Here is a 27,453-nt window from a genome sequence, read left to right on the forward strand (position 1 = left end):
CATGAAGTAAAGAGACAAGAACTACAAGTAAAATATTACAATATGGAAAATATTTGGTGTAGTTGTTCCTTTAAGAATTATACTATGGGTGTGAAAGGAGGAGGTCCTTGGCAACACCGAACCAGATAGACACGAAAATGCATTGTAACAAGAATCAGCTAACATTGTTTACCTAATGAATTAATGCGTCAAGGAACCAAAGAAGAGTCACTGTGTGCCACGGGTCCAAGGATTCGACAGCATTCATATCTGGAGGAGTGGGCTACTCAAATTTCAATCTGGAAATGTTATCGACAATGTTCTGCACTGATTCGATGCATTAATTCAGATTTCTAACCTCAACATCTAGGCTACTGTACATAATTCCAAAAATAAGCAATGGGGCATCCTCCTCTTGAGTTCAGCGACTGCTATGAGGATAGTCCGGATTTTAGAGAAAGACTAAAATGCTATGAATTAGAATTGGAAAGAACAAGCAAATTTCTCAAAGATGTAATCAAAGACGGCAACAGTGTAATCAATGCAATCAAGGGTAAGCTTCTCTCTTTCTTCACCCTTTTTACTACTTTCTATATAGACTGTTTGTGGGGTTTAATGTTTTTCTATGTAGTATGTCGAAGAGGAGGAACCTGCATTGTTTAGACACAGCCAACATACAAATTAGTTGAGCAATTGTTTCCAAAAAACAAAGCCTGCTTTGATATGATATAATGAAGCAATAAGCACGAGGGGGTGTAGTATGGCCAATATACCAGGCTAAGGGCTGTGCTTACATAGGACGCAACGCGGAATGCCTGCATGGATCCAGCCCTTAGCCTTGTATATTGGCCATATATCACAAACCTTTCAGGTGCCTTAATGCTTTTATAAACTGGTTACCAACTTAATTTGAGCAGTAAAAATACATGTTTTTGTCATAGCCGTGGTATATCAGACCATATACCACGGGTGTCAGCCAATCAGCATTCGTGGCTCGAACCAGACTGTTTATAATCTGTTGGAGCTGTGGCAGACTATCAATTATGTAACTAACATAACATGTAAAAAAACATGACCTAATAGACAGACAACCTACAGCTATAGTGTAACTTAACTCTGGGGAACTCTGGTATGTATGACTCATTCCATGCTGACTTGTGCATGTGACATTTTACTGTGCTTCATAAAGTCAGTCAAAATCCACAGAGCATTTTAGGTAGGCTTAAATGTTTGTTGCAGTCATACAAAAATATGACCTGATGTTTGCACAGTCAATAACCAAACCCAAACCACATGCTAAAAAAGCGTAAGTGAACATTGGCATTCCTCAGTGATTCCTTGTTAGACGCAACTGCATAAGCAACATGAACCTGTAGCATAAACAACGTTTTTTTCATTGTTGTCGTGCTGTGCCTTATCCATGCCATGGTCCTGTCTCTTTTCCTTCCTGTTTTCTCCTCCACCAAAACCACTGAGAAAATGCTGCCTTTGCAGATCAGAAAAAGTGCAGCTTAAGGATTCTTACCCATCCCTTCCCTTCCACATTACATAGCCCCCCCCCCCCCCCATATACTCAATATAGCACATTCCCTTACTGTCCAAGGTCCCTGAGCATTGCGCATAATGTTATTGCACAACCCTATACTTTCAATGTCAATGATTCCATGATTATTTTACACAGTTACATTTTGCTTATCACTTTTCATTATTGCACATTCCTGAATGAGTGAGTCAGCCCCTAATGTCCTTATTTGTTCATAAGGGTCAGTGGGTGTAGCACAAATTAGTATTTGTACCTAGTTCATTTGCATCAGGGAAGTTTGTAGCGCTTCCTGGACGGCAGGAGCACACACTCTGAGTTTAGCATATGGGAGAGGTCCTCTGCTATTTTGTTTACCATCTTCAGCATATTTGTGTGGTAGCTGTCCAGAAAAGTTTTTTTGGTGGGGTTGCTGATCATTTTTTCAGGCAGTTTTCAGCAGACTTGTCACTGGCTTTTGCCTGTACAATGACACTGTTCTACCACGCAGTGATGCAGGTGGGGGACACACACAAACTAAATATACTTTAAAACCAAATTGAAGCTGTAGAAATTATAATGGACCTACATTCATACAGTGTCTTGACTGTCCAGCTTGCTAATCACCCAAATGAAAGTTCAGGGCCACTGGTTGGTAGTCATTGTGCTCCTTGGGGTATGGCTTTTTCGGGATGTGTATGATATGAGATGGTTTCCAGTCGTGTGTGTGTGTGTGAGAGAGAGTTGAGGGGTGACTGGAAGATGGGTTGCTAGACTGGGCCAATGGTATACTGAAGGCTAGCCTCAGTGTGTCACCAAAGTACCACTGTGCTAATCCCAAACGTCAGCTCTTGGATGTTCTCCATGAGTACCGCTGCCTTTGTTGGTATAGGACCAAATTTACTGGAACAGTATTTGCATTGTTTGACCCACCGAGATTCCATTCTGTAGCCCAATTCACAAAAGTCAAGCTTTTTATCTCGAAAACAGAAACTGTCATTGTAAGGAGAGATGCAGTGCTGCTGAGTATAGGATATGCCACTTATTCTGTCTTGGTCACTTGAAGAGAGTTTTTGTTGTTGAGGTATAAGGAGTTGAAATAAGAGTTCCCCCTGATGATATAAATCATAAGCCTAACACCCATCTGGGTGCAAACACAAGTCCTCTAGTATAGTATATAATTTATTTTTTTATTCACTGAAGTGAGGAGGTTGACTTTCTATAAAAAATTGAAAACCCTAATTACAGAATTGCCTTTGACTGAAAGGATGGGCTATGTTATTGTTGGACTAGTCTGTCTGATATTTTCTGCCTCTTCATTGGCACACCCCTGAGGTAAAAGGAATTTGACACACCTATGCTAATGTAATGACTGTCTTCACTCATTAGAATGCTGAAAATAGATGATTTATAAACTGGGTGGTTTGAGCCTTGAATCCTGATTAGCTGAAAGCCGTGGTATATCAGACCGTATACCATGGGTATGACAACATTTATTTTTACTGCTCTAATTACGTTGGTAACCAGTTTATAATAGCAGTAAGGCACCTCAGGGGTTTGTGATATATGGCCAATATACAAGGCTACGGACTGTGTCCCAGCACTCCACGTTGCGTCGTGCATAACAGTCCTTAGCAGTGGTATATTGGCCATATACCACACCCCCTCGGACCTTATTGCTTAAGTATATTATTTGTATTTCTGATGGTGAAATTCAGCAACCAGAAACTATTTGATGTGTTCTCATGCTGCCTGTCTGGGCTAGTCATGGGAACCAACCAGTACCTGTCTCTAACTTTGACAATAGTCCTGAGTTAGCCCAAACCAAGAGTTGTCTAAGGGGAAGTGGGTGGGCCTCCTTATTCTTCTTATTCCAGGCAGCATGACTTCCTCAAACATACCTTTTCTGTTTAGTTGCTCTCCAAATACTGTGCTTATTTATTTTTTTATTTTTTTATTTCACCTTTATTTAACCAGGTAGGCTAGTTGAGAACAGGTTCTCGTTTGCAACTGCGACCTGGCCAAGATAAAGCATAGCAGTGTGAACAGACAACACAGAGTTACACATGGAGTAAACAATTAACAAGTCAATAACACAGTAGAGAAAAAAGGGGAGTCTATATACAATGTGTGCAAAAGGCATGAGGAGGTAGGCGAATAATGACAATATTGCAGATTAACACTGGAGTGATAAATGATCAGATGATCATGTACAGGTAGAGATATTGGTGTGCAAAAGAGCAGAAAAGTAAATAAATAAAAACTTATGGCTGAACTGTAATGATAACAGTTCAATCACATATAAGCCCCATGTTTGGCAATCACCAAAAATAAATATCGCAATTTAATTGATAATGTCCTAATTACACACTTTATCCTTTTAAATCTAAATGTAAAGTGCTACTGTTATTATGTTGTTTGTGTCGATGTGTAATGTGTGTTTTATGAAGGTTATTCAGTGGCAGTGCAGAAGTTCTCCCAGACACTCGGTGTGTTCCAGTTTGACTTCATTGGTGATTCTCTGACAGATGATGAGATGAACATTGGTAAGTTCATATAGTGCTTTGTCATACATACACTTACTGTATTGGTCAGCCTGAAAGCCATATTCTGCATATCTCTATATGGCTCTAGTCTAGTCAGCCTTATTACTTTTCTCTCCAGCATTGACTGGTTGGCAATAGATTTCTGTGTATTTGACTTCATGAATTAGGAAGTAATTTTTTTGTTGTTGGTGATGGCACAAAGCCTTTATTGATTTCACTTCCTCCCTTGTTCAGTGCGTATGAACCTGTCATCTTCTAGGGAAAATGTGTACCCCATTAATTACACTATATAATAACGAAACAAGACCTCTGCCAAATATATTCACTATACAGTTACATAACACAGGCCACACCATAATGTAATGTGACATTACAAGACTGTCAATCTGTAAATGTATTGTGACACCAGCACACAGCTAGAATGTCTTGATAACACATTACCTTTTTGTCAAAACAGTGTCCAAAGTTAAAGAATATGTAGTTATGTACATGTGTGTCCTAGTTATGATATGTAACCTAATATCTATCTTTCTCTTTGTCTACAGCGGAGTCTTTCCAGGAGTTTGCTGGTCTCCTACAGGAAGTGGAGGATGACAGGATGATGCTGGTGGGTTATCAGCAGCACCTTTTTGACCCTCATACAGCCAGAGGTGGAAATAAGAGAAACTCCAACTAGAACTGGCTTCCTGGGGTGAACTCTGTCTCTGGTCTTGTCCTCCTTTTGGGCCTGTGCAATATAAATAGTGGTGTCATGACACTGCATTATCAGTGTGCAGTGAAAAGCAGCCGATCCTGTTATACTGGGCTTTCTGGATGCTTTAAGGATTTTTTTCTAAAACACGGCTACTCTATAATTACAGCTGATGCTCTTTTTGAGGGGAAGAAGAGCAACACCTGCTGGAGTGCAAGATAATTCCCTGTTCATTTCTAGGCTTCTAATAGCTTGGTTCCCTTTTTCATCCAATTTCTTATCATAACTAATCTTGCATGTTTGTAATGTAATGCATGGCATGCTTTTGCCAAATGGCCAACAGAACACTCAATGTTTCATGGTTTTTCCTCGTTCAGGTTCAGAATGCTTGTGATCTGCTTATCAAGCCACTGGAGAAGTTTCGCAAGGAGCAAATAGGAGTGACAAAGGTGAGTTCATATTTAGCTTTATATTCATTTATTTATAATATTTAGTGTGGTGGATACTTCAGTATTTACATTTTAAAATGATTGGTTGTTGGATTGGATTGTTGAGTATACCTACTTTTCATTGAACAGTCATGTGCTCATGTAGCACTTTTTCACTTTAACTAGATGGGAGATAAACAGGATCTGAGTTTTGGCAGTGCATATAAATCACACTCTCATGTGCTGCTGAGGTGACACGGGCCCCCTTCCCCTTCCTCCATCTCCTCCAGATTTGCTTGTTGTGAAAATTCAGCGCGAAGCTCATGACACCAACCTACTTATTCAGCAAGACATTCAGTCAAACACAATTTATTTGTTTTTAGTGTACCTATCCAGTCCCACCATAAACTGACCCAGTTGATCCACTTTAAACGTTTTTACCATTGCAAAGACTATTCAAATTTACTAGTTCTATATATACTTGGTCCTACTGCAATGCAGGTTGATTGAATTGAGCCTTTAGATTAAGTGAATAAATAGCCAAAGGTGAGTAGATGTGCTGTAGTAACGCCACTAGTGTTCGACTACATAAATGTAGAAAGACAAGTTCTGGAGGAAGGAGCTTCCAACTGGGCACAAACTGGTTGAATCAATGTCATTTTTCAACGTATTGTGATATGGAATCAACATGGAAAATACAGTTATGGGTATGGCGTGTTCGAATGTCATCGCTGACAACTTTAGCATTTTAACTAATTGACAACTTTGCAACTACTTAGCATGTTAGCTAGATTGAAATATACTATGTTACATCTACCCCTGAGTCCAGGTTGGTTTGGGCTCCCAAGTGGTATAGTGGTCTAAGGCACTGCATCTCAATGTTAGAGGTATCACTGCAGACCCTGTTTCGATTCCTGGCTGTATCACAACCGGCCGTGATTGGGAGTCCTATAGGGCGGCGCACAATTTGGCCCAGCATCGTCCAGGTTATAAATAAGAATTTGTTCTTACCTGACTTGCCTAGTTAAATAAAATAAATAAGAACTGAGCAAATGAAATGTGGCCATACTTCAGCAAGAATGATATTTAGACCTATGTAGCATTTTACAAAGTCATCAACAACAATTGTTTGAATTCAACCCAGAACTGTTTAAAATAAACAGTCTAGGGTTTCAAGCTCTGGTTGATTTCAAATTGAATGTGATATTGAATTATTAAGTAATGGGACAAATTCACTTATGTGTATTAAAGTAGTCGAAAGTTTAGTGTTTGGTCCCACATTCCTTGATGTAATTAATCATTGTGTGCTAGGAATATGGGACCAAATACTAAGCTTGTTAATTTGTCCCAATACTGTTGGTCCCCTAAAATGGGGTACTATGTACTAAAAGTGCTATAATTTCTAAACAGTTCACCCGATATGGATGAAAATACCCTCAAATTAAAGCTGACAGCCTGCACTTTAATCTCGTAGTCATTGTATCATTTCAAATCAAATGTGCTGGAGTACAGAGCCAAAACTAAAATCTGTCACTATCCCAATACTTTTGGAGCTCACTGTAAGTGAAAGTATAGGACTAACTCATCACACTTTATTTATAGTGCATTTAAAGTCAGTGGCACAGATGGAACTACACAAGCATAAGATACATCACCTTCAAATGTTTATATTTGGTTGTGTTGACAACCAAACACACTATCACTTTTGAAATCCAATAAATAGCCTATTAACTTGTTGACAAGTTAACAAATGATATTGGATTCACATCTCACACTCAACCAAAAGTAAAATAATGTGATTAAGCCTGTGGCTCAGATGGAAATATCCAAGCAGTAGATATATCTCCTCCTTTAAATGTTGATATTTGGTTGCATTGTCAACCAAACACAATTTTATATTACCTTTGTAATGCAGTAAATAGTTTCCTTAATTTAGGCTATCTTACAAAGGAATGTAATATTCTCCCTTAAAACAAGTTAACACATCTGTGGCCACATGTTGAGCTTACTAAAACTATAATGGTCTTATGTAATCATATAAACTATGTTCAAGATCACATTCTTAAGTCATCACAGGTCTGTGGAGATCTTCACCATTGCTATAATAATCTGCGCTGAATCTCAAATGGCATTGATCACTTGCACCATGTACTTTTAATGTCATCTCAACTGCAATCCCAGTCATTTGGTACTGCTATTAGATTAATCACAGAGATGTCACATTAATCTGTTGTCTAACAAAACAAAATGTCTGATATTTTGTTCCCATTTGAAATTTGCTGGGCTTTTAAATATTTGGGTGACAACGAATCCAAGTATCAGACATTGTTTTCCATGGGAATTTGGTTGTGCTTTTAGATCACACATAGGAAATTCAACTGTCTTTTTGAGAGGGTGAATATAATTTGTAATCCCATTGATCAACGTTTCGACCAAATTATCCACGTTGAAATTATGTAGTGTGTCCAGATCTATCTAACACACATTAGTCTCAGCATTTGTACTAAATACATGGACATTGATTTCAAGAAGTGGTAGATTCTCTTTATCCAACTAAATATTTGTGTGACTCTCTTCCCTTTGCCAAGGAAGCTATGGTCTAGTCCAACATAGGTTGTGGACTGTAGTGCTTTGGCATCTGTAATCAACTGCAGATGACCTCAGCTGAGAAGCTAGCTCAAACAAATGCTAGGCCTTCCAAGCGTGTTGGCAGTACTATCTACACCAGGGTTTCCCACCTCTGTCTTTGAGGATGTCCAGACAGCCCACATTTTTGTTATAGCCCTGCACTAACAGACCTGATTCATCTAATCAACTAATACTCAACGCCCAAACCTTCTGTTTTAACAAACTAACGCAATGGTAAATCTTAGCGCTGACGGGAGCGCTATAGGTCCGGGGGTGCGTCAGAAATATTTGTGCTAATTTCCCAGCAGGAATTATGGGCACAATAGGTGACGGTGCCGCGAAAAGGCTGGGTTTTGATTAATATATAAGTTGTAGGTGGGAGTTGTGGGACGAGGGCTTGACCATTCACTGGCCAATCAACTTGTTCCAAGGATTAATACTGCATGCGGTTGTCTCAAGTTGTGTATGTTATTGACTGCCTTTGCATTGTCATCAACTCCAATTCATCTAGGGGCACGGAATATTTGTGTCCTCATCCGTTTATTAAAGGCCCAATGCAGTCAAAATTCATTTTTTTCCTTTGATCAATTTGATCAGTGTTAATGCCTAATAGTTACTGTTTGGAAACACAATCTACACAGGACCTTCTAACCAGCAGGCTTGCATGGGTGTGGCATTTTGGCTGTCCATGGTGATATGACCATCCTGAAAATTGGCCAATAGACCAATAGCAGCAAAGAGTTCCAAACCTCTCTGCCAATAACAGCTAGTTTTCATTTTTCCCTTCCCCATTCAGATAGGTCCCAGAGACAGTCCTAGCTAAATGCTTTCTTGAGAAAAGTTTTTAAAAATTGCTAAAAAGTTAGTTTTGCCAATTTTAATGGAACTCTATTACAATAAAGTACTTAATTGTTACCCAGAAAATTACATGCGTTGTTCTTGAGCCCATTTCACACGGGCTATTTTGGAACCATGTTTCTTGGGCTAGCCCTGAAAAGTCAGCTCTAACCTTGCTCAGGAGCAGGGCCAGCTATCCCTGGGCTAAGGTTGGTGCTTGCCTACTTTAGAATGTGCAAGTGTGAACACTCGCTCAGCACCAGGCTAAAATCTCCCTTAGCCCTGGGCTAAGGTGCAGTGTGAACGCGCCTCACGTAGGCTACATGTACATATGCCTATCATGGAATGAGAGTTGAGACGGTGACACACGTGCTGTATTTAGAAACATCTAAGTTATTTTCATTAGATTAAAAACCAAGCCATCAGTAGGCTACCCTTACCCTACTATAACGAAAGCTGGTTAAACAGCAATGTGTCTGCTGTCTTTCTGGCCTATGCATTAGCCAAGTAGCCTATCATAAAAGGTGTCTAAATGGTCATCTTGTGAGGCTTTTACTAGCATGCTTTTGCGTTATTCACATACAGTAGGCCTACCTGCATACTCCATTTTGCTTGTATCCATCCCCATTTCCAAAGAGTGCGTCTTGTCTAGTTACCAAAGACGTGCTCCTCCAAAATTACTCAAATTATTCTGTCCTATTGTAGATAAAAAGGGGATGCTCGCTTACTGTTTTGCTGCTCCCAAACATTATTTTTTAATAAAGATTTGGTGATTAAGATTTATTTCAAAGTGGTCTCACGAGCCAAACCTTTTATTGATAGTATTGGGTAATGGTGAATGCATTGGGCAGAAGGAAAAAAAACTGCCTTCATTCATATGTACACGGGCACAAAGAGCACATTTCTGTTTTTCCATGAGCATTTGGGCACTATGCGTCATGGATATTAAATAACCAAACGCTTTAACGCTAAGACCTACTTTTGGTGAGTCAAATCTCCCTATTTATACTGAATGAAATTGTCACTTTTGCGCTAGTTTTTAAGGACACACCTCAAATATTGTCACTCCTTTCACCTCAGTGCAAGCGGGCTGATACTGGCGCAAGGGTTCGAAAATGCCAGAGTGACAGTTTTTACATGCTGTAATTGCCAGCTAACTTGTGTTTTGACACTTGCACCACCTTAGTGCCAGACAAAAATAGAGCCCCTTGATTAGTTGAATCAGGTGTGTGAGGGTTCAGTGCAGGGCGAGAACAACACTGTGGACTGTTTCGTAGTCCCCCGGGAGAGGTTTGGGAAACAATGATCTCAACTGATCAAGGCCAATTATGGCTGTGTGGCGCAACATGTGCATGTACAAACTGTTACGATTATGACATTATGATCTTGCTATTACTCTTGTTGACACATGATGAAGTCTCACACTGAAAATCATTTCTAATGTTTTGTTGAATTATTGTGTAATTTATTGAATAAACCTCTGTCTGTCTTTTAGGAAAGAAGGAAGAAGTTTGAGAAAGAGAGTGAAAAATATTACTCTCAGTTAGATAAACATCTGAATTTGTCTGCTAAGAAGAAGGAAACTCAGCTGCAGGAGGTTGGTGGAAATCCCTCAACAGAAACTTCCTGTAAAGAGTTTAATGGAACTCTGAAGGGATTAAAAGTTTTGTTTGTAAAATGTGAATATTTTATTCTAATGCTCCCTAATTGGATAACTAAACTGGCTCAAGCTCACCGGCTTAAAATTTAGCCAATAACAACAAATATTAAGACTATTCGGAAACAAGCTGCTTTTGTAATCACCATTTCATCCCTCCAAAGGCTGATGAGCTGCTGGACAAAGAGAGGCGGAACTTCTATGAGTCGTCAGTGGAATATGTGTACCAGATCCAGCAGGTGCAGGACAGGAAGAAGTTTGATGTGGTGGAGCCTGTGAGTGTTTTCTTCCTCTCTGTCATCCACACTTCCTGTTTACACCTCCCTGTGTTGCTGCATGGATATCCACACACACACACACACACAGCTACAGATGCTGCCTGTGAAACCTGTTATATGCTACGGCCACAGTGGATCAGTGGCACACATCCTGAACAACCATAATTAACTCTGAACACCATTGCACATTGAGACAGGCAAGTCTAACATGGCACACTAGGAAAGAATTACTCAGAATCTCATCGATTTTGATTTTTCATTTGAACCCAATTCTAGATTAGCAATAGGTCAGTGTTAGAGTACGGTATGAGTGAGTGTTAAGAACAGCCTTTGAACAGCTATGAGAGTCTAGAAGTCTGGTACGCAAGGCTACTGTAGTACGGAGGTGAACTCTTACACTTCACTTCATTAAGTATTATAAAATTCAGGGCCTCCCGGGTTAAGGGCGCTGTACTGCAGCGCCAGCTGTGCCACCAGAGACTCTGTGTTCGCGCCCAGGCTCTGTCTTAACCGGCTGCGACCGGGAAGTCCGTGGGGCGACGCACAATTGGCCTTGCGTCGTGGGCCGGGCGCAGTGCACGCTAACCAAGGTTGCCAGGTGCACGGCTGGCTTCCGGGTTGGATGCGCACTGTGTTAAGAAGCAGTGCGGCTTGGTTGGGTTGTGTATCGGAGGACGCATAACTTTCAACCTTCGTCTCTCCTGAGCCCGTACGGGAGTTGTAGCGATGAGACAAGATAGTAGCTACTAACAATTGCAGCCACAAAATTGGGGAGAAAAAGGGGTAGAATTTTTTTTGTAAAAGTATTATAAAATTAATGTGCCCATTTATAAGAATATAGTGACAGGACCATTTTTGAATAATTATCAATATACTAATAATCAGTTGTATGTTGTGTTGTTTTCAATGAACAGGTGCTGGCATTTCTTCACAGTATCCTGACACTCAACAACCTGACGGTGGAGATGACTCAGGACTTCATGCCCTATAAGCAAGAGCTGCAGCTCAGCTTGCAGAATGTGAGTAGCTACCGATGTTAATGACAACATTAGTTAAATGAGACTCAATAATGATGATGCCTAAACCCGGAGGCGAGAGATATAGTAATGGTGATGGGTCTAGTTAGGACTCCAGGAAGCTGTCATAGGGCTTCCCAATAACCATGGAACATGACCGTGAGTCTGAGTGTGTTGTGATGTGGTCTGCAGACGCGGAACCACTTTGAGAGCACTCGTGAGGAGATGGAGGAGCTGATGAAGAGAATGAAGCATCCAACCCAGATTGGTAAAATGCACAGCCAACCAGTCATTGAGGGCTACTTGTACTCTCAGGAGAAGTGTAAGTATGCATGCCACAGTTTGTAAACCTGCTACATCCCTCTCAACATGTTGTATTCAATAAGCCCTGACCTGACATGATAAACTAACACCCTGCTCTCTCAGGGGCCTTGGGTGTGTCATGGGTGAAGTACTACTGTAAGTATCACAAAGATAGCAAGCTGTTTGTCATGGTCCCTGCTGAACCAAAACCTGCAACCAAACAGGTAGGTCATAAAATGGGTCGTATAATCTGTATAAGACACTTGAACAACTATCTGTCACCTCTCTGATATTTGATCAGACTCAATAGAATGATTTAAAGGCACATGCGCTCATATATTACTTGTGTTTTTACTATTTTATTAACTTTCTCCAAAGCTTTAATGTAGAGATTCTCTCTAGTCCTCTCTCCCCCACCTTTTACCTACACACTCATGGTTTCTTCCAGGGCCCCACAGAGCTGAAGCTTAAATCCTGCTTCCGCAGAAAGACAGAGTCCATAGACAAGCGCTTCTGCTTTGATATTGAAACTTGCGAGAGGTTAGTACAAATGCTCCACTTTCAGACTTCGAGATGAGGAAGACTTTGTATAAGATGATACATGCCTTTTGGGATAAACAAGTTTGAGCAGTGAGGTGAACAGGTGGTCTACAAGGACACTGAGTGTGTGGGTACAGAGTGGATTCTAGCCCAAACAATCAGTTGGCAGCAGGCTCCTCTATATCCTGCTGGAAGCAGATGGCAAACTCAGTGATTTCAGGGGAAGGGAACACCATGAACTCATATGTATACAAGCAAAACATTCTGTACAATATGCACAGCAGAGGGACACAAGCCATACACTGACATTTCATATCAGACAGAGGGATGTCAGACACAAGTTCATAAAATGTTGATCAATCAGGGCAGACGAATACAGGTAACTACCAAAAGGAAACACCAACAAAGAGTCTTAATAAGGTGTTAGGCCACCACGAGCCGCCAAAACAGCTTCAATGCGCCTTGGCATAGATTCTACAAGTGTCTGGAACTCTATTGGAGGGATGCGACACCGTTCTTACATGAGAAATTCCATCGTGTTGTGTTTTTGTTGATGGTGGTGGAAACGACCTGCTTTCAATATACTTTCTATCCCTCATACTCAAGTGTTTCCTCTTTTGTGGCAGTTATATGTAGATTTAAGTTCATTTTTATTTGGACTACGGGTCTCATGTAACAAAACTGTTGACAAATAAATGCAATATATGCCCTAACTGTGACACTTGTTCCTATATCCATAGAAACACACCTGTCACACTCCAGGCAGTTTCGGAGGCCAACAGGAAGTTGTGGATGGAGGCCATGTATGGAAAAGAGCCTGTGAGTTTCTTTGCTGCCTCCTACTGGAGGGTCCATACAACCCCCCCCCTGGTCCAAAAGTTATTCTGTACTGTGAAGGCATTATGTTTATAGTCCTCATCTTGCTGTTTACTTTGGTTTTGATAAACAATAATATGATTATAAAAGCAGCATCTCTTTATAATAATAGCATATATTCAGCATCATACAGATATTTTATGATGGCCACAGAAAGCTTCACATATATTTCTGTTCCTTTTGGTCTTACATGTTCCTTTCATTCCAGATTTATCATTCCCCAATTCACAAGCAAGCTGAAAGTATGTACCATTACCAGTGTTCATTTTTTGTATTTTTCTGCAGTATAATACAGTGAATTAAAATGTATTAGTCTCATTGAACATCCTTACACACACATTTGTATGTAGTGCCACTGCTTGTCAAATCTATAAAATGTTACTTGCCTTCCACAGTGGAATTGAATGAAGTTGGATTCAAGTTTGTGAGAAAATGCATCAACTTTGTTGAAACTAAAGGTAAAGTTACCAGAAAGTTCCAGTACCCACCATGTGTTTTCGCTTTGTATGTCGCGGATCAGATTTCATGCCAGTTTTGTCATAGTCTAGTCAGTTTGCCTCATTGCCCTTTAGAGGGCAGAGATGAGTTGTGTTTGGAACGAGATCTGCTGAAGCCTCACTGCTGTCCTGAATGAACCTTCTCACCAAAGGCCAGTACTAAATAAAAACACACTGGCTCCAATGTGACGTCCAGCCAGGAGAGCATAACTTTGGCATGTAGCTCAACATAATAAACTTCCTTACAGTAGAGTACTTCAGTCCGTACTAAATGAGCTGTTTTACTTTGTTTACATCAATGGAACTATTAATAATGCACCAGTACTATGCATAGCTTATTAATAATCATGCTTGCACGTAGGCAACAAAGGTATTATTCCAGAGGGAGTCTATTCACATGTGGCATCAGAACACTTTTAACAGTGTGGGCACCTCACGTTCCACTGTTTTTATTTCTCAAGCAGCTTAAATTCTTTATAGATTCCATGGGCCTTCTCACTTCAGACCTCCCTAATTCACTCTTCTATACTCTACTTTAATTTAGTAAAAATACACTATCTTTTACAACCGGTAAGATATGCAGGGATCATATAATAACATAAACTCCAGCCGTCCACTGGAGCAGTGAAGCAAATCATTCATTTGAAAGAGGTTGGGACGTAGGCTAGCGTTGTCAAGGCGGTGTCTGCTACGTTCCCATTTTCACTCCAGTTCAGACAGGCCAGCACTGAGGAACAGCCTGTACATTTCCACTGCTTGGAATTTCTCTGGAGGAAACTCCCCCTTTAGTTTCCTTTTACCTCAACCCCATCCACTCTCTCCATCTCCTGCTCTCTTTTACAGGACTCACACAAGAAGGAGTCTACAGAACTGTTGGCAGCAACATCCAAGTCCAGAAGCTTTTAAATGTATTTTTTGGTGAGGAAATTACCCAGTCAACATCTGTGCCCTCTATTGAGTTGGAATTGAGGAATGCATAGAAACAGAAGGGCTGTTTTGAAGCAGAATAAAATTATTAAGCTGTTAAATTTCCCTGTTTCAATGGCACACACAACAGGATTTGAAACAATATTAAAAAGCACTAAGTAAATATTGTTTTATTCCTAATTTATCCCCTAAGGCGGATGACAATTAATTGATTCGATATTTATGATGTGCCATTGCAAAGGCTTAATTTATAATATTTTATCCATGTTTGCAGCCCTCTATAATGATGTTGTGGAAACATTGAAATGTTATATTTACTTGCCTTTTTGAATGAAGGAATAAAATAAATGGTTGCATATAAATAAATCTGAGAAAAATAAACTATTTTAATAAAGTAGTTTAATTCACTCTAGACCAATACATTCAGATATTTCAACTGGCTGAACCTACTGTGGATAACTTGCCAGTTATTTATATATTTTTTTTATATATTTATTTTTACCATTTCTGCATGTTTATTTTTAATCGGTTCCCTCCTCTCCCTGTAGACCAGAAATGCCCAGGGGATGTGGATTTCCACAGCAGTGACTGGGACATAAAAACCATAACCAGTGCCATGAAGTTTTATCTCAGGTGTGTTCCCATCCTCTTAAATCATCCAGCAGGTGACACGCAAGAGCCAGCTGCTCTGGAACAACAAGTTCAATAGAATTGTGTTACACCAGCCTTTGTCTGAAGCCCATTAGCACTCAGCTTCTACATCAGAGCCATATAAAATTATATACGGCTCTGTATTGCGTGAAGTGTACAGTATGCACAGTATGGTATGTACATTTTGCAGTTCTATGGCATTTCCAGACTGTATATTCTGTATATGTTTAATATGAAAATAGTATGTTTCAAGTTAGTTATGTGTAATGATTAGAGATACTTTCTAATAATCTATGCTGGCTGAGGATGAGAGGTTTTTCTCTGCTCCATGAGCCTAGTATAATTGTTTGCTGTTTGAAGTACTCAGTGACAAGGCCTCTTGGCTTCAAGGCCAGGTTTTTATCCTCCCCCAATACCCATCATGATGATTTACTCACATGTCTTCTTGCCACACTTGGAAGAGGCCAGGCAGCTGTTTGAAGGAGCTTACTCAAGGCCTTTGGTCTCTCATGCCTTAACACTGCACTGATAAATCTAATTTCAGATCAGGAAAAAAAAATGTTGATAAAGAGAAATGTGCCAGTGAACTCTCATTCATTCAGAATGAGTAGCACTTGTTGATGCTGAAAGTGCATGAGTAAAACATGAGTAGCAGTGGTTAAAAAGGGTGTTTTAGGGTATGATGTAAGTGTTAGAGTATTTGTACTGTACTTGTTTACCTGATCGCGTGTGTTCATCCACAGGAGTCTAGCAGAGCCTCTGATGACCTACGGTCTCAACAGGGACCTCATCTTAGCAGCAAGTAAGATGTGTTTTCACACTTACTGACTTAAAAACAACATTGGGGAAACAATTACTGAAACCCACTTCAAGATAAAATATTATCTGATTTGCATATGGCTTACACATTTAAAAAGTAACTGCACCAGTCCCCTAAACTGATGGAATTCTGTTATCATAACAGACGTCAGATTTATAGATCTTTAGCATAGTCTCATTGCACATAAAACATAAGTTTCCTTCTCATGCGAGGGTATGTTTTTGTAGGACACATTTTGTCTGACACTACTGTACATTTTGTATTGTACAAGTCATTACATTTTTAAGGTTGGCTTTGGGAGCTGAGCAACAGGTTGTTTACGTCCACATCTTGTTGTGTGTTTGCCAAATGCTCTCTGTGGAGTTAATTCATTGTGCATTTGTTCTCCATCAGAGTGAGTTCATTCTCAAGTTCTACAGGCTGGGTTACAGCTATAAAAGGGAAGAAAAAAAGTACACACGCACACATCTGTGTGTTCCTCACATAAGCAATAACAAAGAAAAAAGGCATTTTCTTTTATTAGGTCTTTCCAATCAATTAGAAGTTCCAACCTCCAGATAGCTTATGCAGTTCTCCTGCAGGGGGATTCTAGTCCCCTGCTTTCTATTCTGTTCCATTTCTCCACAGACTGGATCCACAGTGTCATAGTGGGTGTGTGAAACTCCATATTTTGTATTTGAAAATGCCATAATTAAATGGTAAAATCATTGTAATGGTATGTTGTACACCAGCTCTAATCCTCTTAACTGAGACAAGCTCCCATGCCCCAGGAGACCTATTGTTCAATTGAACGAGGTCCTCGTTTCACATTACACCACAATGCAGCTGTGTGGAGCTGGACCCCTGAAATGTTTTGGCTGGGATTAGGCTTTGCTGATTTATTTGCTCATGCACAATGTCTATGCATGTTTAATTAACACCCCATATATACATAATGGATTGTGTAAAATCGGCAACAGATAAATGCCCGAAAAGCAGTGATGTTTAGGTCAGTCTCAGTTGAGGATAATATATAAATGATTGAGCATGTAAAAAGTATTTCTCGTCTCTTAGAATCGGATAATCTAGATGATCGACTGGGTGCAATCCACTGCCTGACGTACAAACTCCCAGGGAAGAATCGAGAAATGCTAAGCCTACTGATCCAACACCTGGTCAAGTAAGAGCTAACCTGATATGATGTGCCGCTGTTGTGCCGCAACCTCTGTGCCTTGCCTCCTAACTGATGCAGTCACAAGGGTTATTCTTATTTAGGCCTTTTATTGTGGTGTAATTACATATCTGTTGTATTGCCCGTGGGCCCAGTGAAGGGGTTAACTTGCATCTGTTCAGATGATTACTGTATCGGACCTAGAAACTTGTATCTATGTAGAGTGCAAATGTAATGTACTTTTAAATTGGGAAATACCTGTCCAGTCCTCCAATATAATCACTATCCTGTTCATTCATTTATGATAGTTGCGCAATTATAAATTGACATTAACTGGCATTAAGTTGTTCACTATTTGAGAGATGTTTGTTCCTATTGGACATATCTTTAGAGAGTCATTTTGTTTACGAACTTGTCTGGATTGCTATTGACAGTGTCTGCGGTAACAGTGGGGACAACCTGATGACTCCCTCCAACATGGGTGTGATCTTTGGCCCCACCCTGATGAGGGCAAAGGAGGAGACTGTGGCAGCCATGTTGGATATAAAGTTCCAGAACATTGTTGTTGAGATTCTCATTGAGGACTATACCAAGGTGAATTTGAAAGATTAATTTACCGCTCCTCCCTTGCAAAGAGGTCCAGAGTCATGTGATGGTTATTTTATGCACCGTGGCATCATAAACATTCAAGTAGGCCATGGCACATTCTCGATCAGTGAATCTCAAAAAACTTTGAAAAAAAAAACGTCAGCTGACATGTGCTACTTGATCTGGACATTTCTGACAAGTTATAAATGGCTTTCAAAGGTCTGCAATGCCTGACGTGACAAGAGGAAAACTGCTGATGTACTACCCATTTTCGAAATTGCACCTTGTGTATTCTACTATTACAACTTTCAAGAATATGTTGAAAGCCTGAGTCGGTCATTCAACTTACTCTTGAAAGGTGTATTAGTAGAATGCACAAGATTCACAGTTTAGGACCCACTGATCTAGATACTATTAAATGTGTATTCTCAAGTATAATGTAATGTATATTAAATGTAAGTCCTTTTAGATGAGCTGGTGTGATTACAGATCTTCTGCAGCGCACCAGATGAGAGTTCCGCAGCTCCACCGATGCCTCCTCCAAGGATCACCCCAAGGAAACGGCAACCAATCACCATCGCCAAGCGTCCGCTCCGCATCTGCCTAGCAGTTAATTGTGGCCAGCTCCAGAACACTGAGAGTAATTATTTGCTTCTGGTTTAATCATCATGATCATCCTCATCATCACCATAACCATTATTATCATTACCATCCCTTGTCCTGCGAATGCAGATTATATTTAGATTATGACAGTGTTCAGTTGGTATGAGTAAGGTGATTTATACAGTAGGTGGCTGATGTTTATTCTGGATACAGTATTACTGATGTGTGAATCCTAAGTACTTGTGAATTGCTAGCATAGAATGATAAAAAAAAATATATAACCTTTATTTAACTAGGCAAGCCAGTTAAGAACGAAATCTTATTTACAATGACGGCCTAACCTGGACAACGCTGGGCCAATTGTGCGCCGCCTTATGGTACTCCCAATCACGGCCGGTTGTGATACAACCTGGAATCGAACCAGGGTATGTAGTGACGCCTCTGAGAGGCTGTGCCTTAGATCGCTGCGCCACTCGGGAGCCAGAATACAGCATGTACTTTTATTTCTAAATGTTTGATCTTTACATTAATTGCATGCCCTTTGAGGGAAAAGTGTGAGTTATTTTATCAAGTTTAAACCAATTTTGTTGAATTGGAACCAATAAACATTAAAAAAATGTCATATCATATCTAGATGTTGGCTTACTCCGACCTCTTCCTAAGCCAAGCTTAACCATACATTTTATTTGTTAACTGCACTTAGAGAGGTAGATGGAGGTCTTGTGTGCTCACTAAATGGAAGTTTTTTGCTTCAGGCTAAATCATGTAATTTATACCTCTTGTAACTTTGCGTTAAATGTCTCTGTGTGAGTCAGTTCTTTCATTTACTGTGGTATGGATAGATGTGGAGCACTTGCTACGTGTCCTCCCCTCATTGTGTGGTATTTTATTTATTGCTATTCTCTGAGTTCCTGCGTGGAGTTACCAAATAACCAGCTCCACTTTGCATGACAAGTAACTACCACCTGTCTGAATCCATCGCAGCATTTGAATACTGCATGTACCACTGGAAACCTGGCCAACAGCATGACTCTAGATGAGACAAAGAGTACACCGAAGTTGTCTGTTTACTTTTTAATCTCCTAGATGAATAGATAATTGTTATACGCAATCTTCTTTCCTAAAAACATCATTCTTCTCTGGATCACAGACTATATTAATCCACAAAAGGCTTTGTTTTTTTCTCCATTATTTAATAAATCTGCCCAAATGCCCACATTAGACATTGCTTTCATAGTACTCAGAATGCATGAATGAATGAAAGTACTAATTAAAATAATATATCTTAGTTTGTGTGGTTCATTTGTTTGTAATAGTTAAACATTGTTAAATCACACATACCACATGTATAGTAGTATGCTACATGTGATCGGTAGGAGCTCAGGAGAAGTAATGATCATATCAAGTTCAAAGTCAGTTCTAAAGCAGCAACCTCTGCACTATGACTATGTGGGGAATTACCTGCATGTTCTTTAACCAATAAACCCACCACAAGAAGGTGGTCCAGGAATCTGCCTATGCTGAAAATGTGTTGCACTTTGTTTGTATTTCGATTTAACTATGTTTTGAAACTGTTTGTCACATAGATGAGCAGAATGGCAGCAGACCAGAGGGGGTGGATTTTGGCGGGGACACACCAACGAGCCCCACACCTCTCCAAAGGACCAAACCCATCACCGCGCCTCTACGGCTCCACAGGGACACTCAAAGGCAGGCCCTCCTGCCCAAGCCATCCACCCGCCAGGACAGACACTCAGACTCTGACGTTGCCAAACTGGTCGCTAAGCTACAAGACGGAGGTCAGAGGCCAGATACAGCAGCAACAGTCAATGGTGAGACAGGAGTCACTGTGAACCGAGCGCAGTCCTTCCAATGTAGGAGACCACCTCCTCGAAGTGTTGCAGTCATCAGAGAAGGTAGCAGAACAATCTAGCCTACTATATCATCTCACAACACAAACACACTATGAATTCTAGACTTGTATATGCGGCTTAACCACAGTGCCTAGCTGGTCTGTGATATTGATGCCATATCATGTGCAACGAGAAGAGAAATTGGAAAGTGGCTTTTCAAACATTGTTAGCTTTTTTCATTTTGAATCTACATTTTACAACAGTTTACCTAAGATTTTCCATCCTTGCATTGCAGCAAAAAGTGATGGCATGATAAAAACGAGGTCTCTAGCTGAGAAGCCTGCCATCTGCAGACCTCCAACCAGACCCCCTGACCCCCCTAGCCGATACCCTGCACCCCACAAGGGCCCCACTGCAGCCCCCAGCGAGGACACCCCAGCGTCGTAGTAAGTAGATCTTAGAACTCAGCCAGACCCAGACACTCCATCCAGACTGATTCAAATTGTAATCAAGAGAACAATCACAAAATCTTAGCTATGAGTTTCCTTTTGGTCTTCTTCCAGTCCTTGTAAGTCCCTTGTTAAATGTTTCTCCTGTAAAATTGAAATATCACATGAAGTTGTATCCGCTTTTCCTAATGAACCCTCCACACCATACCGATTCCATTGACTGCATTTGTTGCCAACATAGTCTGTCTGGTTTACTCCTCTCCAAACATTTGTTATTCTGTTTCAGAGTTGAGTTGGAAAGCATTATATAGTCAAGAGTTTTTTATTTTTTGTATTTTATTTCACCTTTATTTAACCAGGTAGGCTAGTTGAGAACAAGTTCTCATTTGCAACTGCGACCTGGCCAATGATAAAGCAAAGCAGTTCGACACATACAACAACACGGAGTTACACATGGAATAAACAAACATACAGTCAATAACACAGTAGAAAAGTCTATATACACTATGTGCAAATGAGGTAGGATAAGGGAGGTAAGGCACTAAATAGGCCATGGTGACGAAGTAATTACAATATAGCAATTAAACACTGGAATGGTAGATGTGCAGAAGATGAATGTGCAAGCAGAGATACTGGGGTGCAAAGGAGCAAGATAAATAAATAAATACTGTATGGGAATGAGGTAGTTGAATGGGCTATTTACAGATGGGCTATGTACAGGTGCAGTGATCTGTGAGCTGCTCTGACAGCTGGTGCTTAAAGCTAGTGAGGGAGATATAAGTCTCTAGCTTCAGTGATTTTTGCAGTTCGTTCCAGTCATTGGCAGCAGAGAACTGGAAGGAAAGGTGGCCAAAGTAAGAATTGGCTTTGTGGGTGACCAGTGAGATATACCTGCTGGAGCATGTGCTACGGGTGGTTGCTGCTATGGTGACCAGTGAGCTGAGATAAGGCGAGACTTGTAGATGACCTGGAGCCAGTGGGGTTGGCGACGAGTATGAAGCGAGGGCCAGCCAACGAGAGAGTACAGGTCGCAGTGGTGGGTATTATATGGGTCTTTGGTGACAAAACGGATGGCAGTGTGACCGACTGCATCCAATTTGTTGAGTAGCGTGTTGGAGGCTATTTTGTAAATGACATCGCCGAAGTCGAGGATTGGTAGGATGGTCAGTTTTACGAGGGTATGTTTGGCAGCATGAGTGAAGGATGCTTTGTTGCGAAATAGGAAGCCGATTCTAGATTTAATTTTGGTTTGGATATGCTTAATGTGAGTCTAGAAGGAGAGTTTACAGTAACCAGACACCTAGATATTTGTAGTTGTCCACATATTCTAAGTCAGAACCGTCCAGAGTAGTGATGCTGGACGGGCGGGCAGGTGTGGGCAGCGATCGGTTGAAGAGCATACATTTAGTTTTACTTGCATTTAAGAGCAGTTGAAGGCCACGGAAGGAGAGTTGTATGGCATTGAAGCTCGTCTGGAGGTTTGTTAACAGTGTCCAAAGAAGGGCCAGATTTATACAGAATGGTGTCATCTGCATAGAGGTTGTTCAGAGAATCACCAGCAGCAAGAGCGACATCATTGATGTATACAGAGAAGAGAGTCAGCCCGAGAATTGAACCCTGTGGCACCCCCATAGAGACTGCCAGAGGTCCGGACAACAGGTCCTCCGATTTGACACACTGAACTCTATCAGAGAAGTAGTTGGTGTACCAAGCGAGGCAATCATTTGAGAAAACAAGGCTGTTGAGTCTGCCGATAAGAATGTGGTGATTGACAGATTGTCGGTTGTGAAAAACTTGGCCAGGTCTGAGGTGCAATGACAGCTGCACAGTAATGTCTCTTATTGATGGCGGTAATCTGTTTGATAGAAAGGCAGGGTAGGATTTAGGCCCTTGAGCGTGGCTGAGGTGCACCCATGACCAGCTCTGAAACCAGATTGAGAGGTTGAACAGGCAAGGTACAGTGGTATTGCAAAATGGATCATTTTAGAAAGTAATCTGTTTGTTAACTTAGAAAGGCAGGGTAGGATAGATATAGGTCTGTAGCAGTTAGGGTCTAGAGTGTCTCCCCCTTTGAAGAGGGGAATGACGGCGGCATCTTCCCAATCTATGGGAATCTCAGTGCTCTTATTCTCTATCGACTTTACAGTGTCCCAGAACTTTTTGAGTTAGTGCTACAGGATTCAAATTTATGCTTGAAAAAGCTAGCCTTAGCTTTCCTAACTGCCTGTGTATATTGGTTCCTAACTTCCCTGAAAAGTTGCATATCACAGGGGCTATTCAATGCTAATGCAGAACACCACAGGATGTTGTTGTGCTGGTCAATGGCAGTTAGGTCTGGAGAGAACCAAGGGCTATATCTGTTCATGGTTCTACATGTTTTGAATGGGGCATGCTTATTTAAGATGGTGAGGAAGGCATTTTTAAAGAATAACCAGGCATCCTCTACTGATGGGATGAGGTCAATATCCTTCCAGGATACCCGGGCCAGAACGATTAGAAAGGCCTGCACGCTGAAGTGTTTTAGGGAGCGTTTGACAGTGATGATGGGTGGTCGTTTGACCGCAGACCCATTACGGATGCAGGCAATGAGGCAGTGATCGCTGAGATCTTGGTTGAAAATGGCAGAGGTTTATTTGGAGGGCAAGTTGGTTAGGATGATATCTATGAGGGTGCCCGTATTTACGGATTTGGGGTTGTACCTGGTGGGTTCATTGATAATTTGTGTGAGATTGAGGGCATCAAGCTTAGCTTGTAGGATGACCGTGGTGTTAAGCATGTCCCCGTTTAGGTCACCTAGCAGCATGAGCTCTGAAGATAGATGGGGGGCAATCAATTCACATATGGTGTCCAGGGCACAGCTGGGGGCAGAGGGTGGTCTATAGCAAGCGGCAACTTTGAGAGACTTGTTTCTGGAAAGGTGTACATGAAGTCTTAGTCAGTGTATTTTCTTATTATTCACAAGTCTTATCAGAAATCCCCCGCTATGATTTCAGCTTCAGTGTCCTATTTGATATCACATTGTAGCAACAAAATAACCTATATTTTGCTACTCACCATTGACACTTGTACTCTGTTCATGCCTGCCCCTGTTGTTTTACAAGGGGTATGCCGTGCAATGCCATAATAGATTTAGGGAGATATTTTCTGCCCACTAAATACAGCTAAAATGCACAAAAGGAAAACTGTGTTTACTAATAATACTTTCACTTGTAATGCATCTCAAAAGCTCTCGTTTACAATGTCCATGTGATTGTGGTAATCATTCATGTGGATCTCAAGTGAACAGTGTGCTCCACAGATGTAGGCAATGAGGTCACAAGCTGTATTATTATTGTATTATAGGTGACCTCCTGTCTATTTCAAATACTACAGTGGTTGTGTAACATCCTATTCTAAGTTACATGTCATTTTCACATTGCCAGGGCTGAAAATGTTGCCCGTAACGTTTGTCATTGTACTCCAGCAGTGTTTGGTATGCTGTAAGCCTAACATGTCTCAGGGATCATCTGGGATTAATCTGTCTTTCTCTTACTCTTTTTTTCAGTGTTGCTTCCAAAGCCAAGTTTTTTGAGAATGCTTCAAGGCAATTTGGAAGGTAGGTTTGAAAATAAACTCAATCTCTACATGCTCCTTTGCCCCATGAAATCCTTATGTAGAGTAAATCAGCAAGATATGCATGTTACATGATGAGATGGCAGTGGCTACTGCCATGGTTGGCAAGGCCTCAACATGCTGCCAAGCCAAGTTGTTTAAACATAATGCTTCATGCTGATGGCTGAGAAATAAATCAGTGATTTCACTTTAAAGATGAACTATTGAAAGTAACTTGCTCTTAAAAATGAAGTAGTCACTGTCCCTGGTCTCAGCTTGTTTGGCCGTTTATAATTAAAGAGGAGCTGAGAGGTTGTCTTGAATGATCTCAAATTAATGTTGAAAATTATCCATACTTGGCCATACAACTATGTCCATGCTTGTATGACTAAAGTGATAAGCCCCCAACTTTAACTGCCACAGACCTATATGTCTTTCCCACGAACAAGCTTTAACAAGTGATTGAGCTTATGATTAGGCTCTATTTTCGCCTGGCGCTAAGGAGGCGCAAGTGTCAAACACACTGGCATTTTCCACCCCTTATGCCAGGTTCAGCAAATTACCAGTCTAACATCAGCTCGCTTGCCCTGAGGTGGAAGTGGTGGCAATATTTGAGGTGTGTCCTTAAAAACAAGCACAAAATTGACAATTTTCATCCGAGGTGAGGATTTACTGATTTACTCCCATGTACACCTGTCACAACCGCCCCTATATATAGACCCCATGGCCGCGACACACGTTCTCAACATCATTTTTGAGGCGCCTCTAGCTCCATAGAGGATTGGAGTGATCCGTATAGCTCACATAACCGTGGTTACATACGTAACCTTCGTTATGTTTCACTATATTGGATCACTCCAATATATTGGTATACCCGTACCAGATTAGTCGGTGCAAGAGAGACCTGGCCAACCAGCGGAACAGTCCCAGCGCGGGACCAAGACGCAGGGACCCTCAATGTTGAAGGGGTAGGTCCCGGCACAGTCCCCAGAAGGGGAGGTGCCGCCCAGGACTACTGAACCAACCGCAGAGGGAGGTACCACATTTACCCGATAGTACCTAGCAAAGGTGCCCAGCTGGCCAGGAGGAATGAAGGGTTGGGGCGGAGAGATATACTCCTCCCCCCAGGGTCCATCCTGTAGCACTCAGAACTTACTGAAAGAGCATGGAGCTCACCCACTCTCTTCATGGAAGTAATCACTACCAAGAAAACCACCTTCATAGAGAGGTGTTTCAGGGAGGCTCCAACTGTTTGAAAGGCGGCTTTGCCAAGCTGCCAAGACCACATCCAGATCCCAGCTCGCCATTGAGCTGGTCCTAGCTGGACCCAGGCGACAAACCCCCTTCATAAACCAGGAGACCAAGGGATGGCGCCCCACTGGCCTGCCCATCCACCCCGCATGGCAGGCAGATATAGCGGCCAAATACCCTCTGTGTAGAGGCTGCCAAGCCCTCATCCAAGCAAGACTGCAGGTATTGGAGGACATACTGCACCCCGCATGACTAGGGCACAACCTCAATACTAGTGCACCAAGAGCAGAACAACCACCAGCGCAACTGGTATGCCGCGGTTGTAACCAGCGCCCTTGCACTCTGCATGGTGTTCCTTACACCCTCCTGTAGTCCTAACATGGACCATTGCTGCCGTTCAGTGGCCAAGCCCACAGACTGAGGCAGTGCGGCCCCGGGTTCCACAGAGTTCACCCGACCTGAGACATCAGGTCTCAGGGGAAGTTGCCAAGGTGTCCCAGACAACAGGGACAGGAGAAGGTTGAACCAGGGTCGTCTGGGCCAGTATGGGGCCACCAGCAGCAGACAATGCTCTGCCATCCTGGTCCTGTCCAGCACAGCCTGGATCAGGGGAAAAGGGGGGAATGCGTAAGCTCCAGCTCTGGCAAATCGTGAGCCAGAGCATCCAAGCCCAGAGGCCCTGGTGGCTCCGACATGGAGTACCACATGGGGCAGTGTACATTTTCCAGGGAGGCAAACAGGTCCACCTGCACCCTTCCGAACTTGTCCCACAGGTGCTGCACCAGCTGGGGATGTAGGCTCCAGTCCCAAGTTGGCGGCCCCTCCTTCGAGAGCAAAGCCGCTGCCAAATTTAGGATGCATGGTATGTGCGCTGCGCGTAGAGATGCTAGACATCCCTGAGCCCAGAGGAGGAGCTCCCGTGCCATAATATGGAGGAGGTGGGACCTCAGTCCACCCTGATGGTTGATGTAAGCCTCCACTGTGGTGTTGTCCATTCTCACCAGGACATGTCTTCCCTTCAGATGTGGAAGGAAAGACTGCAGGGCCAGCAGTATAGCTCGGAGCTGTAGTGTATTGATGAGTCTGCCTCTCCAAGGGGGTAGCCAACAGCCACTGGCCGACCTGCCCTTGGTCACACCCCCAGCTGATCTGGGAGGCGTCTGTGCTGACCAGCTCACGGCGGCACATCCTCAGCATCTCTACCCCACCTGAGAGAAAGGAGTGACAGCGCCACCTCAACAATGCCCTGAGGCACTGTGTGGTCACCCAAAGCTGGTGGTGACTGTGGCGCTTTGGGTGCAGCTCGTGGAAGTTGAACCACCATTGAAGAGGCCGGAAATGGAGCAGGCCCAGGGGAATCAACAACGAGGCCGCCGTCAGCAAGTCCACAGGCATTGGCAGGTTAGGGTGGATCCCACCCACCCCTGCCGAAAGTAGTCGAGGCCAGATAAGATCGCCTGAACCCTTCTGGTGGGCAGGCATGCTCTCATGAGGACCGAGTCCAGTTCCATGCCAATGAAGGCCACACTCTGGTGGGCATCAGACGACTCTTGTCATATACAGTAATGCCCAGCCCACCGATGTGTGTCAGGAGCATGTCTCTGTCTGACCGGACCTGGGTCCTGGTCGGTGCACAATCAGCCAATTGTCCAGGTAATTGAGGATCAACAATCCTCGGGACGTGAGAAGTGCCAGGACAGTGCCCATGCACTTGGTGAAAGTACAGGGTGCCAAGGGTAGAACCATGATTTTGTAAGCCGTCCCTTCGAAAGCGA

General features: G+C 42.1%; 1 protein-coding gene across 1 annotated transcript in view; it reads left to right on the forward strand.

The window, feature by feature from the left end:
• Positions 1-123: 123 nt before the first annotated feature.
• Positions 124-27,453, forward strand: part of LOC115135743 (oligophrenin-1-like) — a 36,795-nt gene continuing 9,465 nt past the window's right edge. Inside the window, exons 1-22 of the mRNA XM_029670794.2 lie at positions 124-532; positions 3,949-4,044; positions 4,590-4,651; positions 5,113-5,184; positions 10,124-10,225; positions 10,450-10,560; positions 11,478-11,582; positions 11,772-11,901; positions 12,006-12,106; positions 12,331-12,422; positions 13,163-13,241; positions 13,507-13,540; positions 13,694-13,756; positions 14,639-14,713; positions 15,271-15,355; positions 16,117-16,175; positions 17,247-17,352; positions 17,778-17,937; positions 18,421-18,571; positions 20,121-20,450; positions 20,683-20,833; positions 24,381-24,431. Coding sequence (XP_029526654.1) covers positions 379-532; positions 3,949-4,044; positions 4,590-4,651; positions 5,113-5,184; positions 10,124-10,225; positions 10,450-10,560; positions 11,478-11,582; positions 11,772-11,901; positions 12,006-12,106; positions 12,331-12,422; positions 13,163-13,241; positions 13,507-13,540; positions 13,694-13,756; positions 14,639-14,713; positions 15,271-15,355; positions 16,117-16,175; positions 17,247-17,352; positions 17,778-17,937; positions 18,421-18,571; positions 20,121-20,450; positions 20,683-20,833; positions 24,381-24,431 — 2,369 coding nt within the window. The 5' untranslated portion in view covers positions 124-378. The remainder of the gene's footprint in view (positions 533-3,948; positions 4,045-4,589; positions 4,652-5,112; positions 5,185-10,123; positions 10,226-10,449; positions 10,561-11,477; positions 11,583-11,771; positions 11,902-12,005; positions 12,107-12,330; positions 12,423-13,162; positions 13,242-13,506; positions 13,541-13,693; positions 13,757-14,638; positions 14,714-15,270; positions 15,356-16,116; positions 16,176-17,246; positions 17,353-17,777; positions 17,938-18,420; positions 18,572-20,120; positions 20,451-20,682; positions 20,834-24,380; positions 24,432-27,453) is intronic.

This window comes from Oncorhynchus nerka, linkage group LG10 (genome assembly GCF_034236695.1).
Source record: "Oncorhynchus nerka isolate Pitt River linkage group LG10, Oner_Uvic_2.0, whole genome shotgun sequence".
Lineage (NCBI taxonomy): Eukaryota > Metazoa > Chordata > Actinopteri > Salmoniformes > Salmonidae > Oncorhynchus > Oncorhynchus nerka.